The 12,918-nt window shown below is 39.4% G+C and overlaps 2 protein-coding genes across 2 annotated transcripts in view; both read right to left on the bottom strand.

The window, feature by feature from the left end:
- The window catches only part of TTC23L (tetratricopeptide repeat domain 23 like), a 29,716-nt gene extending 23,639 nt beyond the window's left edge, over positions 1-6,077 (bottom strand). Inside the window, exon 1 of the mRNA XM_029286180.1 lies at positions 5,948-6,077. Coding sequence (XP_029142013.1) covers positions 5,948-5,955 — 8 coding nt within the window. The 5' untranslated portion in view covers positions 5,956-6,077. The remainder of the gene's footprint in view (positions 1-5,947) is intronic.
- Positions 6,078-11,312: 5,235 nt separating this feature from the next.
- The window catches only part of RAI14 (retinoic acid induced 14), an 88,597-nt gene continuing 86,991 nt past the window's right edge, over positions 11,313-12,918 (bottom strand). Inside the window, exons 16-17 of the mRNA XM_015826317.1 lie at positions 12,726-12,791; positions 11,313-11,428 (exon numbers count right to left, since the gene is read on the bottom strand). Coding sequence (XP_015681803.1) covers positions 11,327-11,428; positions 12,726-12,791 — 168 coding nt within the window. The 3' untranslated portion in view covers positions 11,313-11,326. The remainder of the gene's footprint in view (positions 11,429-12,725; positions 12,792-12,918) is intronic.

The following is a 12,918-nucleotide window of genomic DNA, read 5'->3' on the forward strand; positions in this document are numbered from 1 at the left end:
GCAAGCGGACCTGACCTAGGGTGGATTTTATACTGGGTTTTTTAGGAATTTGGAAGACACAACTTTAAAATTCGGTTTAATTCGGTTTTAAGGGGGGGATTGTATATATGCTTTGGTTTTAAATATGTTGTGCGCCGCCCTGAGTCCCGCCGGGAGAAGGGCGGCATATAAATTAAATTAAATAAATAAATAAATAAATGTATACAGTGGATTCTGGGAAGGGACGAACCAGAACATCTGGAGCAGTGTTTTTCAAACTTGGCAACTTTGAGGTTGTGTGCACTTCAAGAATTCCCCAGTCAGCAAGGTTGAGAAACACTGATCTGGAGGGCCCTGGGTTTAAGAAAAACCATTCTCTTTATCATCTGCACATTGGTTCCTTGCATTTGATAGTTGCTTTTGTACCAAACTAGTGTATGACCCCAATTCCCCCCCCCCCCCACACCATCTCATCCATATTGCAGGCCTAGTGTTGTGTTTTTATTTTTGAAGAATGAAAAGTCAAGTTAAAAGTTCCCCAAACTAGTATGGCTACTGTGAAAAATTAATAAATTATTAATTAATTAATTAATTAATAACTAATATTAGCTTCCAGGTTACTAAGGGCAACTTGTCAAATTGACAGAATGAGTTTTGTTCTCCTGCTTCTATATTTGCCTTCAGGAAGAAAAGGTCATATTTCCCCCTTTTGCAATTGATCAATATTGCCTTTTAGGTTGACAGCTTATTGAATCAGTCTTGCAGAATAAATGCTGTTTCCTTATAGGCAACCCAATGCAATTTCTTCCATTACTCACCATCTTGGCAGGCCTATAGGCTTCAGGCAGAGCAAGCTGACCCACCTGCCTCTTATGTTTAGATCATTTTGCAGCTGTAAGAGTCATGCCCCACCTGCCTCTTATTTTTAGAGCATTTTGCAGCTGTACTATGTAATTACATATACAATACAGCGACAGCAGATTAATCAGAATGTGTCTAAGCCATGCTTTAAAAGACCCAGTTAAATGGAGCTTCACCAAGTCTTTAAAAAGACCAAGCCAAGGTAAGTCAAATCTCACTGATAGTAAAATTGAAACAGAAGCCACACTGACGTATTTGCAGTGCCAATGCTGAAAGGAATAGAAACGCAAGCTTGGAGATCTTCAGAAATATCACCAGAGGGAATGGCTTGGCTATGGTGAGACCAAGGCATTTCATATGCTTAAATTCAGTTGTGTCTTCTAGCTACATGCAACACCTTGTCTGATCTTGAAAAGCTAAGCCAAATTAGACTTGTTTACTATTGGGAGGCAGGTATTAATACTAATAAGTTCCTAGTCTGTAGGATAGACTGCCAAATTGAAAAAACACCCCCTCCCCAAAGATGATAGTATCCAACCACTTCAATACTGTTACCCCAAAAAACTACAGTATGTTTTCCTTGAAGTCACCATGTTTGGTCCGTCTCTGACACTTGAATTTTACCATAGAAATTTCATTGCTCCCCATTAGTGTTATATCTGTGAATTACTTGGTTTAGTCCTTTTTAGGAGGAAGTTAATATTCAAAATAAAATGCAGATGAAAAAACTGTGCGTGTACTTTGTCTAGGAAACTGTATGAATAAGTAAAAGCCTGAGTCCACTGCAAGGAAAATAGGAAATCACAATGCTTGATCAATTGTTTTATATTTTGATTTTATAATATTTTCAGCTAAAACTGCAATTCTTTCCAAATTAACCCCCGGGATCAGTTTTAAATAAAAGCTATAAGCAAAGATGGATTGTAAAATGAGAATGGGCACTGCCAAGAAATTGGAGCCATACCAGGTCAAGACCTCAGAAAGCCAAGCAGAATTGAATCTAGTTTGCAGTTGGATAGAACAGGAGCAGGAGATCCCAGTTCCATGGGCTAGACTGGAAAATTAGTTTTTAAAAATAATAATAATAATAAAAAAACAAATTCCGAGAGCACCAGTAGCTGAGCCCTTCTACATCACAGACAAGGAAACCACGTGGATGTGTCTATGAAATAACCAGGAGCCAAATTGACTCAAAGAATATTTATCTAATCAATCTGGCTACCAAACTAAGCCCTATATGCAGTAGCTTTCCTTGCCAGTATTAGTGGAAATGTGACACCCAACCCCCCGTAGTTCGATTAGGGAATTGTTTTCTGCTTGACTCCTTAGAGTTTCTTGTATATAAACAGGGAGCAACCCCACACTCATTTGCACTGATGTTACCTAATTGGGTAATAGCAATAGCACTTAGATTTATATACCGCTTTACAGTGCTTTACAGCCCTCTCTAAGCAATTTAGAGTCAGCCTATTGCCCCCAACAATCTGGGTCCTCATTTTGCCGACCTCAGAAGTATGGAAGGCTGAGTGAACCTTGAGCTGGTCAAGATCGAACTGCTGACTCTGTGAGCAGAATTTGCCTGCAATACTGCATTCTAACCACTGCGCCACCACAGCTCCTAATGAAATGACTGCAAAAACATGACCAAGGATTCCAAAGTTCAACCCTGAACTACTCTACATTCTCTTCTTTTGGGGCTTATCAGTTGTGTTGGCAGCAGAAACCTAGTTGTGGATTCAGATCAGGACCTCTGCAAATCCTCCTAATATCTCCATGTGTTCCTCGAAGAAACTTCCCCTTGATTCTTCTGAAGTACAGTATCTTAATATCAAGCATNAGGAAGGAAGGAAGGAAGGAAGGAAGGAAGGAAGGAAGGAAGGAAGGAAGGAAGGAAGGAACTTGAGAAAGGCTTGCACCTGAGAAGCAGGGCTTTTTTTGTCATAGAACGCCCAGAACAGAGTTCCGGCACCTTTTTTGGATGGAACCTTGTAGGGTAGGCAAGGTGGGTTGTATGAAGTGTGTGAGTTCTGGCACCTTTTTTTTTTTTTTTACAAAAAAAGCACTGCTGAGAAGTATTAAAGCTATTACAAAGTAAGCAATGATTCAATAGTTCTATTATTGTATTCAATTGCTCAAGTCCAAAATATACAGCTCCAGCTTCCTGATGCAATGAGATGCAGTTGGTGCTTGACAAAGAGCAAAATGATTTGATTCTGCTTTTTTATGTTCAACAGGTGGTCACTTTAGTGCTTGCAAGCTTTCAACCAGTGTTAGTACATAGCAAAGAAAAAGTGGAGGAGGGCTGCAATATAGAAGCAATTAAAATATATATCCAGAAGAGCACTGGGTTGATTTAAGTTCCCTTGCATGCAGGTATACATGCCACACTCTTGACATGAATGATTTGGAACGGTTTCAAAAGCAGCTGGATGTAGGTCATCCATTTGAATCAGAATACAAATAGGATCCTCACATAAATCATGCAAATAACGATTATTGCATTGCAAAGAGTAATGAGAATTTAACATGCATTTTCAATTACAGAGCCCAGGGATTTCAACAGGCAGCACTTGATCTTGGTACGGACTTGATCTTATCAAACAGTGTCACATGCAAACTTTTCAGAATAGAGAGAGATTTCCAGTCTCAAAAACAAACACAAAAGCACCATACTTTTCTTAGTTTACAGCCAGAGAGTGTTAATATAAATCCCATATACACCCACGGCTTCCTCCTGCAGAAATGTTATATAATGCAGCTTTATTCAAGACCAGAGATTCTAAGGATTCTTAAGGACAACAGATTATTAGAGCAAATCGGTTTAGACATGAAATACATCCTTAAAAAGGATATGCTTCCACTGATAAAAGCTTGAAGTAGCTCAGCAGCCAGGCATTCATAACAGCCCCAGCTTTTTATCCCAAAGACTCTGAAAAATGCCCCATATATGTCACCCCAAGGATTACAAAGACTTTTAAAACACCACTTTTAAAAAATATTTGGCAGTGTGTGTAATGGTTCCTCCTATTGGACTGTCCAATTGTAGAAGTAGGATGAAGCTTCATTTGAAAAATCAATAGACTGCAAGTAATCCTTGATTTACAACCATTCATTTAGTGACTAAAGTTACAGCGGCACTGAAAAAAGTGACTTATGACTGTTTTTCATACTTGCGACTGTGACAGCATCCCCATGGTCACATGACCAAAATTCGGATGCTTAGCAACTGGTTCATATTTGTGACGGTTGCAGGGTCTTGGGGTCATGTGATCACCTTTTGCAACTTTCTGACAAGCAAAGTCACAATACAGAATTGAAAGAGACCTTGGAGGTCTTCTAGTCCATGCCCTGCTCGAGCTATATCATTCTACATAAATGGTTGTCCTTTTTCCCTTCCAAAACCCTCAGGGATGGAGCACCACAACGTCTGGAGGCAAGCTGTTCCACTGATCGTTTTCAATGATAGAAAATTTTTCAAATTGGATGTTTCTTTGATAAGTTATATCCTTGTCCTGCCCTCAGTTGCTTTGGAACTATGATATTTATTAACTTTATGTATTTATTATGTATTTAACTTAAAATTTATTTAACTATAACACTTATCATAGCTACACTTGCGGTAGCCCTCTAAAGGAAATCAGGATTATTATTTACATGTTACCTGCTGAAGAAAAAGTAATAATGGATGACACAGAGTCATTATCAGGGCCCACTTCAATATCTCATCCCAAGAAAGTAGAACTCGTGGAAGCAGTTTCTTCCAAAAGGAACTTTTATTAGGAGAAGCAGATAGCAGGCATAATAGACAGGATCTGAGGGTTTCCCGCCAGATCGATAGGTTAAAAAGTATCCCAAGCATAACCCCACCCCATAGTTCATCCAGTCAGTTCAAACAGGCCTATCCCAGAGTGTTAAGTTCATTGTGGGAAAAAAGGAGATAACATCAGTCCATCTCCGGGCTGCAGCGATGTTTAGGCAGCTTTTCGCACCTTCCCTTGCCAACGCAGAGATAAAGCAGTTGCCGGAGGTCCGTTCTCCTCCCCCCTTTACTAGTTGACAACAGGGGAGAGAAAGTTCACAGAGGAAGAAATGTAGAAACAGCGAAGTGTTACATCAGGGATGTCAAACTCAATTTTATTGAGGACCGCATCATCATTGCGGTTGCCCTCGGGGGGGTGGGGTGGGGTGGCCAGGGTGACCGTGGCCTACTGGGTGGGCGTGGATGGAGTGGGTGTGGCCTACTGGGTGGGCATGGCCAGCTCTACATCGTTCACGTCAAGGGTGCCTGTGGAGGCCTGGGCAGGAGTGGGACAGATCTGAGGGTCTCTGGCAGAAGGGGGTGGGACTGGGGCAAGCACCAAGGCATGGTCCATTTCTTCATTCCTCACAAAGGGTGACACCTCCCCAGCATGCACCCAGGGGGCGGGGCCGACGTGGCAGGGGCTGGTTCCTCGCTGTTTCTAGACAGCCTTGTGGAGCTAAGACTGAATGCCTTTCAGCATAGATGGCCACCACAAAATTGTACATTGGCTCCCGGCCGGCCTGGGCCAGGGCCAAGGCAGCGGGGGCCGTTCCCTCACTATTTCAAGGATGGCTTCGCAGGCCACATGAAACCACTTTGCGGGCCGCATCCGGCCCCCGGGCCTTGTGTTTGACATGTCTGTGTTACATTGTAGCGATAGAGGAAACACAAGGCAATAAACTCCAAGCGCTTCCCCCTCCCCTCCAGGAGTATGGCAGAACCCAGGGAGAGAAGAGAATTCAATTTGGGTTTAGAAGGATTAGAAGGAAAGGAAAAGGCTCTGACCGTCATCATACATTATCAAGTCATCATTGTGGTGAAATCCATGGGAAAGCCAGATTCACTTGACAACTGTGTTACTAACTTAACTATGGTGATTCACTTAACAGCTGTGGCAAGAAAGATTGTAAAATGGGGTAAAACTCACTTAACAAAGGTCTTACTTAGCAACAGAAATCTGGGGCTCAATTGTGGTTGTAAATCAAGGACTTAGCTGCATTGCTAACTTAGCAACTTCGAAGGATTGAAGCAATACTAGATTTGTGCATAAAAGCAAAGAGCGTAAGCAACAGGATCACATCTTACCTGAACATTTTGTCCAGGAACCAGTGTCCTTCTTTCAGGAATCAGTTCTGTTGCTGGGCACATTCACCTCACTTTTAAATCTTAGGAAAAGGCACCAAGCCTTCCATTCTTCAGAAACCTGGGCAGATCACTTCTGATCAAGTAAAGGCCACACCCCCAAGCAGCCCAGTAGCCATGGCCACAAGCATTGTTCTTACTGACCTGGTGACAAGGACACTCTTCCTGCAGTTCCTCCTTTTCAACCACAACCAGAGTATCAAATAGAGCTTATAATCAGGACAAAATGCCACATCTTTATTCCCCTCCTCCCACTAGTTAGCATACATAACCCATCTCCAAGTCCCAGCTCTGTGTTATCCTCCCATGTGGATTAGATAGAAATTGGAGGGTGGACATCTGAGTGACTTAAAAGCTGAGGACAACCCAGGGTAGATTATTGCTGGGATTCCAGCTGTTCCATTCCAGCATTCTTCATGTATACAGTGGATTCTGGGAAGGGACAAACCAGAACATCTGGAGCAGTGTTTTTCAAACTTGGCAACTTTGAGGTTGTGTGAACTTCAAGAATTCCCCAGACAGCAAGGTTGAGAAACACTGATCTGGAGGGCCCTGGGTTTAAGAAAAACCATTCTCTTTATTATCTGCACATTGGTTCCTTGCATTTGATACTTGCTTTTGTACCAAACTAGTGTATGACCCCAATTCCCCCCTCCCCCCCCACACACCATCTCATCCATATTGCAGACCTAGTGTTGTGTTTTTATTTTTGAAGAATGAAAAGTCAAGTTAAAAGTTCCCCAAACTAGTATGGCTACTGTGAAAAATTAATAAATCATTAATTAATTACTTAATTAATTAATAACTAATATTAGCTTCCAGGTTACTAAGGGCAACTTGTCAAGTTGACAGAATGAGTTTTGTTCTCCTGCTTCTATATTTGCCTTCAGGAAGAAAAGGTCATATTTCCCCCTTTTGCAATTGATCAATATTGCCTTTTAGGATGACAGCTTATTGAATCAGTCTTGCAGAATAAATGCTGTTTCCTTATAGACAACCCAATGCAATTTCTTCCATTACTCACCATCTTGGCAGGCCTATAGGCTTCAGGCAGAGCAAGCTGACCCACCTGCCTCTTATTTTTAGATCATTTTGCAGCTATAAGAGTCATGCCCCACCTGCCTCTTATTTTTAGAGCATTTTGCAGCTGTAAGAGTCATGCTGTACTATGTAATTACATATACAATACAGTGACAGCAGATTAATCAGAATGTGTCTAAGCCATGCTTTAAAAGATCCAGTTAAATGAAGCTTCACCAAGTCTTTAAAAAGACCAAGCCAAGGTAAGTCAAATTTCACTGATAGTAAAATTGAAACAGAAGCCACACTGACGTATTTGCAGTGCCAATGCTGAAAGGAACAGAAATGCAACCTTGGAGATCTTCAGAAATATCACCAGAGGGAATGGCTTGGCTATGGTGAGACCAAGGCATTTCATAGGCTTAAATTCAGTTGTGTCTTCTAGCTACATGCAACACCTTGTCTGATCTTGAAAAGCTAAGCCAAATTAGACTTGTTTACTATTGGGAGGCAGGTACTAACACTAATAAGTTCCTAGTCTGTAGGATAGACTGCCAAATTGAAAAAACACCCCCTCCCCAAAGATGATGGTATCCAACCACTTCAATACTGTTACCCCCAAAAACTACAGTATGTTTTCCTTGAAGTCACCACGTTTGGTCCGTCTCTGACACTTGAATTTTACCATAGAAATTTCATTGCTCCCATTAGTGTTATATCTGTGAATTACTTGGTTTAGTCCTTTTTAGGAGGAAGTTAATATTCAAAATAAAATGCAGATGAAAAAACTGTGTGTGTACTTTGTCTAGGAAATTGTATGATTAAGTAAAAGCCTGAGTCCACTGCAAGGAAAATAGGAAATCACAATGCTTGATCAATTGTTTTATATTTTGATTTTATAATATTTTCAGCTAAAACTGCAATTCTTTCCAAATTAACCCCCGGGATCAGTTTTAAATAAAAGCTATAAGCAAAGATGGATTGTAAAATGAGAATGGGCACTGCCAAGAAATTGGAGCCATACCAGGTCAAGACCTCAGAAAGCCAAGCAGAATTGAATCTAGTTTGCAGTTGGATAGAACAGGAGCAGGAGATCCCAGTTCCATGGGCTAGACTGGAAAATTAGTTTTTAAAAATAATAATAATAAAAAAACAAATTCCGAGAGCACCAGTAGCTGAGCCCTTCTACATCACAGACAAGGAAACCACGTGGATGTGTCTATGAAATAACCAGGAGCCAAATTGACTCAAAGAATATTTATCTAATCAATCTGGCTACCAAACTAAGCCCTATATGCAGTAGCTTTCCTTGCCAGTATTAGTGGAAATGTGACACCCAACCCCCCGTAGTTCGATTAGGGAATTGTTTTCTGCTTGACTCCTTAGAGTTTCTTGTATATAAACAGGGAGCAACCCCACACTCATTTGCACTGATGTTACCTAATTGGGTAATAGCAATAGCACTTAGATTTATATACCGCTTTACAGTGCTTTACAGCCCTCTTTAAGCAATTTAGAGTCAGCCTATTGCCCCCAACAATCTGGGTCCTCATTTTGCCGACCTCAGAAGTATGGAAGGCTGAGTGAACCTTGAGCTGGTCAAGATCGAACTGCTGACTCTGTGAGCAGAATTTGCCTGCAATACTGCATTCTAACCACTGCGCCACCACAGCTCCTAATGAAATGACTGCAAGAACATGACCAAGGATTCCAAAGTTCAACCCTGAACTACTCTACATTCTCTTCTTTTGGGGCTTATCAGTTGTGTTGGCAGCAGAAACCTAGTTGTGGATTCAGATCAGGACCTCTGCAAATCCTCCTAATATCTCCATGTGTTCCTCGAAGAAACTTCCCCTTGATTCTTCTGAAGTACAGTATCTTAATATCAAGCATTACACAAAAGATCTAGAAATGAAAACATGGACAAAAAACCTTTTTATTTGTTGAATAAGGAAACTTCTGTAAATGTACAAAGGACTATTACTATGCTATAGTATACAATTTCCAATGCGTCCACAAGGATAATCGTAATAAATACATGTAACAAAATAACAATGTTAGGCAAACCTACAAAATGGTTCCTCAAGTGTTACACCTGGCAGTGTTTATTGGCTTCTGTTAGTTATCATGTTTTGTTTGTTTTGCTGGTAAATGCTGCAAAAGGTTCCCACCCCCCTTGAAGTATTAAAATAGGTGCTGTGTGAAGAAATATTGTCTCAAATTGTTCAAATACTGAGAAAGATAGAAAAAAGAACGAGAAAGGAAAAGATCCAAGAGTTCAAAATTCTGCCCATTGTACCAAAAAAAACCACCACAAAAAAACAACAAAAAAACAAAGAAAAAGAAAAAAGAAGAAAAGAAAAAGAAAAGTAAATGGGAGAACAATGTGACTGGTGAAGGTGATAGCCCTGAGATACTGAACAATTACTTGCCATTTATTACAGGCCACTGAGGTTCTTTACAGGGGTGAGGCTGTGTTATAATTAAGTTATTCCATAAAGACACAAAATGGTTCTTTGCTTTGGAGAAAATATACATTGTTTAGATTTGGGGATTTATTTTTAACCCATGGAGAGAGCTGGAGTGATGCATTTATTCATTTTACAGTTCTGTTTTAAAACTTTAATCAGTACTGTCTAGTTTTCAAATGTGGTATCTACCGTCGGTTTCTGAAATACGAGTGCTCATGAAAATACATGTTTACATTAGAAGCGTAAATTGGTTTAATCTATTTAATTCTGCAAGTTATACCATTCATCAGCTGAATACTGGGAATCCTATATTTATATGATATTCTGACATCCTTGGCAAGCTCACACTAGTTTGGAATTTGATCACACTAGTTTGAAACTGATTCCAGAAACCAATTAGCAGTATAAACATGTCCTTAAAATAGAAGATAAAGATATTCCTTCCTGCTATCCCAAAATGATGTTCTAATACAATGTTTCTCCACCTTGGCAACTTGAAGATGCGTGGACTTCAACTCGCAGAATTCCCCAGCCAGCTTTGCAAATTCTGGGAGTTGAAGTGCGCGCATCTTCAAGTTGCCAAGGCTGAGAAACACTGCTCTAATACTATTGGTTATCCATCATTCACAATAATTTTTAGGCACCACTGAAATTTGTAGAATCATCCCTATATTATATTAATTTAATGCGACAAACATTTCTGGAAACAGTTTTTTCCTCTGCTTTAATTGTTACAGCATTTTGAAAAAGAAAACAACAAGATATCTAAAATACACGGACAATTCTACTTCAGCACAAGTTTTCTAGAGTGGACTACTTCCACCAATTTTATTACAGAGCGGGGTTAAGGGAGAAAACCAAGAAAGCAATTGCGTAAATTCTTATTAAAGTCTATTGCAAAAAAGTATTACATAAGCAAACAAATTTCATTATAAAGGCTTTTCTAAATTTGAGGGCCAGTAAAAATATATCATAGAGAAGATTTTTATTTTCTTTACAAAAGTGAGGTTTGGAACTGTGAGATAAGATAACTCACTGTAAACATCATGAATTCAATCAGATCGCTTGCTTGCAATTTGAAATACCCTTTTCCCTCTTCTAAGTTCTACTTCCAATAGAACTGCAAAATTTTGCATAGATAGTTTATTTCCTGCCTGATAATGAAACTGAGGTTTTAGCAATTAGCTATTTCAGAAGTATTTACTTGTTTTAGTACAGGGGTGGGGAACCATAACCCTTTTATGACTTGTGGACTTCAACTTCCAGAATTCCTGAGATAGCCATGCTGGCTGAGGAATTCTGGGAGTTGTAGTCCACAAGTCATAAAAGGTCACGGTTCCACACCCGTTTAGTACATGGCTATATTTTATGTTACCTATTTAATACATATCACAAATCTAGTGCTCTTGCAGTCCATAAATTACTTGATAAATAAAAACAAAACACTGCAGCTGGCTTTACTGAACAAGGCGAAGTTGTCTTACTTATCATTAGCTTCTAGATTATATTGGGCATCTGAAGGCCTAAAAATATAAAGAAGGTAATTTTATCCATTTAAAAATAACCAGGAAATGAACAATTAATTTCTGCCTCCAATTTCAAATGGTGCAGCTGCTTATAATCAAAATGGTGAAAGTTGGCCTCAACTCATCATAATCCATGAAAATACACAACCACGTTCTAATACTGAAGGTCAGATGTTGATCATCCCTGATTTATAGTAAACTGCAATCTCTGGAGAATTCTGCATTTGTGTCCAAGATGCAAAATTAGCACTTTGGAAATCTTTCTAAGGTGAGTTTCAAATTCTGCAGCAGCAGCAGCAACACCATCAGGGATCCACAAAAACAGTTTCACCTTTTTTTTGTGATGGGTTTTTACACATTGTTAAAATCTGTTTAAGCACTTTCTGGACATCTTCATCCATCTGGCCCTACAGAGGAGGAAAAAACAGTAAAGGCAAACAATATTAATAATATTTGCGCAAAGAGCAGTAAGCCAAATTCTTAATTACTGTCTTATAATATTACAATTGTTACTGTACTGTTGTAATAAAACAAGTATTCATTTTATATTATGAATATCATGCTCTAAAGTATAAACTTTTGTCACTCTGTTACGTATGTCAAAATGTTCTCCTTTGTAAACATATAACAAGTTGAGATTGCAACCTTTACTCAATCATTCCAATTAAAATGATTGCATATACAGTATTTCTTTAGTCAAATTACAGCTATTTACAATGATTTGGCCAGACCAATTTAGAAAAGTCATTAATTCTCATACAACAGTTGTGTGCAATGTGTCTTCTTGAAGCATTTATTAGCATTAATAAACTTTAGTAAGACAACACCTGGAATACTGCATCCAGTTTTGGTCACATTACAAAAAAAGATGTTGATACTTTGGAAAAAGTGCACAGAAGAGCAACTAGGATTATTAAAGGCCTGGAGACTATATCATATGAAGAATGGCTGCAGGAACTGGGTATGGCCAATCTAGAGAAAAGACAGGCTACGGGTGACATGACAGCAGTGTTCCAGTATTTGAGGGGGTCATCCTATTTTCCAAAGCACCAGAAGGCAAGACAAGAAACAATGGATGGAAACTAATAAAGGAGAAAAGCAACCTGGAATTAAAGAGAAACTTCCTAACAGTGAGGACAATCAAGCAGTGGAACAGCTTGCCTTCAGAAGTTGTGGGTGCTTCATCACTGGAAGTTTTTAAGAAAAGACTGAAAAGCCACTTGTCTGAAATTGTATAGGATCTTCTGCTTGAGCAGGGGACTGGACTAGAAGATCTCCAAGGTCCCTTCCAGCTCTATTCCGATTGATTTCCATTTCCGATACCATCCACTATTAACAATAGTGTGCAAATATAATCAATACAAGAGAATATTTGTAACTCAGGATTGAACTGTAGAGTCCTGGGTGCTCTGTGAGGTTGGTTGTTTTCTTGGCAGATGTTTCACTACCCAACTAGGTAACAGCTTCAGTGCAACAGGGCTGTAGGGCTTGCTGTTGTAGGCATTCATGTAGAAAGAATAATTGTATCTTGATGGAAGTTTGCCTACATAAACTGAAGATGTTACTTAGTTGGATAACGAAATGTCTGCAAAAAGAAAACCAACCAGGTTCACAGAGCACCAAGAACTCCACAAATATAATCCACTGCTTTCTTTAACCAACTGATGTCCTTCAAAGAAATACAAGAAGGAAGGAGCCTCTCACCTGCACAGCATAAAGCAGGTGTGTTCTGTAAACAGAAACTATCTCCTGATGTTGCTTCTTTGTTTCCTGTAAAGAAAGATGACCAATCAACAAATGAACAAGCATGCACTAGCATTCTGATGGAACATTGGTGTAGTTTTCTAACAAGGTAATGTAAAACAGAAAATGATACTAATTCACACAAGTCATAATT

The sequence above is a fragment of the Protobothrops mucrosquamatus genome, unplaced genomic scaffold (assembly GCF_001527695.2).
Source record: "Protobothrops mucrosquamatus isolate PMUCROS unplaced genomic scaffold, P.Mucros_1.0 scaffold3052, whole genome shotgun sequence".
NCBI classification, from domain to species: Eukaryota; Metazoa; Chordata; class Lepidosauria; order Squamata; family Viperidae; genus Protobothrops; species Protobothrops mucrosquamatus.